The sequence below is a fragment of the Myxocyprinus asiaticus genome, chromosome 31, assembly GCF_019703515.2.
Source record: "Myxocyprinus asiaticus isolate MX2 ecotype Aquarium Trade chromosome 31, UBuf_Myxa_2, whole genome shotgun sequence".
In the NCBI taxonomy this organism is placed as follows: Eukaryota; Metazoa; Chordata; class Actinopteri; order Cypriniformes; family Catostomidae; genus Myxocyprinus; species Myxocyprinus asiaticus.
In genome coordinates, this window is record NC_059374.1 from 11,640,630 (window position 1) to 11,642,941 (window position 2,312).

General features: G+C 29.8%; 1 protein-coding gene across 1 annotated transcript; it reads right to left on the minus strand.

Annotated features, from left to right (window-relative positions):
- Positions 1–1,140: 1,140 nt before the first annotated feature.
- LOC127422103 (olfactory receptor 11A1-like) lies at positions 1,141–2,052 on the minus strand. The gene is made up of 2 exons (XM_051665466.1): positions 1,517–2,052; positions 1,141–1,297 (listed from the first exon to the last, which is right to left on the minus strand). Exons 1-2 carry the CDS (start codon positions 2,050–2,052, stop codon positions 1,141–1,143), a joined length of 693 nt encoding a protein of 230 aa, XP_051521426.1.
- Between the last annotated feature and the right edge of the window lie 260 nt (positions 2,053–2,312).

Consider the following 2,312-nt stretch of genomic DNA (forward strand, 5'->3'; position numbering starts at 1 on the left):
CCACTAATCTTTAAGTGTACACAAGTGCTTAGTTTGTAGTTGCTTAATCTTGTTTAGGCTCTGTAAAAAAATACAAAAACATAAACTTTTGACTATCACTCAAATATGAACATTAACATTTCAGCAACCATTCAAAGGGTTAGCTTTTATAAGGTTGTATCCTCTTATTTGCTGCTTGTTTTAATATATTTTTCAAAAAAGTGTAATTTCTCCAATATTTATCAAACTGTACATATCATTTTAATATTTGTATGATTGTTCAGTTACGATTGTTGGTAATCAAGTTCCCTTTATTTGGTGACATTCAAACCAGAGTATAAGAGAGTTGAATAATTCTTCCAGTGACTTACAGTAGCTTTGAATTAAAGCCTTCAATAAAGGTTGGTTTGTACCATGTGGACCTTGATGTTTGAAAGTGCAAAAGTTCAAGAGATAATTGTATATTTAGACCATCATTGAACATTTATTGTGCTTAGAAATTAACTTCAGTAGACTTCAGAATTAGACAGCTTTACTTTTGAAAATGTACACTACATGGGCATTCCAAGAATAATGTCCATTAAAGAATATATAGCACTTAAAGCATGAAGTTGAAATTTCAGTAATAATTTATATAGTGATCATTCATAAAAAAAAAGAAATAAATAAAAATATTTTTTTTTTAAAAAAGAGTTTCGTAGTGTACAAATGCTTACTATACTACAAACAATACACAGTACTCTATTAGATATATGTAGACATTAAATTGATTTAATGTACATACAAGGGTTAATATTTTTAACAGAACTAGGTCATTAAATATGGGTCAAATAATACAGTGAGGAATACTTGTCATTTGCCAATACACTCTTAAGCAAAGCATGAAAACTAAAACTCAGCTGGGCTGCTGTATTTTGTCAAACCCATGCACTGTTACTTTCAAAACACTAGATAATAGCTGCAGACAGTAAAAAAATTGTTTTTTTTTTTGCACATATGACGGTTAAGTGCATGTACATATAACATGCTAAAGTTTTATGTACACTTGGTAACATAAAACAGTATTATCATCAATTTGTGTTACAATTTACAAATAAATATAACGTTTCCTCAGAGATATACGACAGTAAAAAAATATTCCACAAGTTCCAAAAGTTTGCCTTAATTAGAACGTGGGACAAACTTTTTTATCATGACCTCCTTTATTTTTTTAGTTTTTATGCCATAGATAATTGGATTGATGATAGGGGACAGAATAAGTACATACAGAGAGAGTATTACACGAAGAGTGTAAGGCACATGTCGCATATTGAATCGGCTTTGGAACAATTCAAAGCAACAACCAATAATAAAGTTAAGCAATACTATTAGATGTGGGACACATGTGCTGAATTTAATATGCCCTCTTTTAGACAAATTTAAGCAGATTATGATGATCCTTACATAAGTATAGAAAATTAAGACAACCAGTAGGACTGTAAGGAACACCATAACTATGCCATATATACTATTACTCAATGTGTCGGAGCATGCTAACTTCACCACTGAAAAATTGTCACAGTACACTTTTTCAATGATTTGCCCACAAATGTTAAGATTGGCTGTTAATGAGATAGTGATAGCAGATCGCACAAATGGCAAAAGCCATGAAACTGTCACACCGAGAATCACTTTTGTGGGGGTGACTATTTTTTCATACTCTAAAGGATAGCATATAGAAATATATCGATCATAAGCCATAAATGTTAGGTTTGTTATGTCACAACTACCATACGTAAATATGGAAAATATTTGCATAAGACAAGAAAACCATGTAATTTGATAATCCTCTGTCATCATTTTGGTCAAAATAAAAGGTGTCATAGCAGAGCCACCATATAAATTAATACATGCCAAATTGCAAATAAAGATATACATTGGCTTATGTAGCACTCTTTCAACAAATATTATATAGATGAGAACAGTGTTAGAAATTATCATGACAGGATACAGTAAAGATAGTACAACCACAAAAATATATTTCTGATCATATATTCCTCTGTATCCGTCCAGTGTGAAAGAAATATTTTTCATGACAGCTTGATTTCTAAAAAATAGGAAGAAAGGTGAGAGAGAACAGAAATATTAATGATATTAATGCTGTTTTTGTCTTTTTAGACAAATAAATTGTTTAAATGATCTCTTCACTTTAAAAGCTTTGTTCAAAATGTCATTGTACAAATACAATGCAAATTTTACAATAAATGTATACATTAAACAATACGTAATATATAAGTGTATAATTTCAAATATATGTAGCTTTAAATAACAAAGTAGATGACATTTACATTAAA

What these genes read in the sequence shown, in the direction of transcription:
- LOC127422103 (XM_051665466.1), bottom strand. Translation starts at nt 2,052, where the DNA reads ATGAAAAATATTTCTTTCACACTGGACGGATACAGAGGAATATATGAT. An exon ending in GACAATTTTTCAGTGGTGAA is followed by an intron (nt 1,298 to 1,516) that starts GTTAGCATGCTC and finishes ATTGTTCCAAAG; the next exon opens with CCGATTCAATATGCGACATG.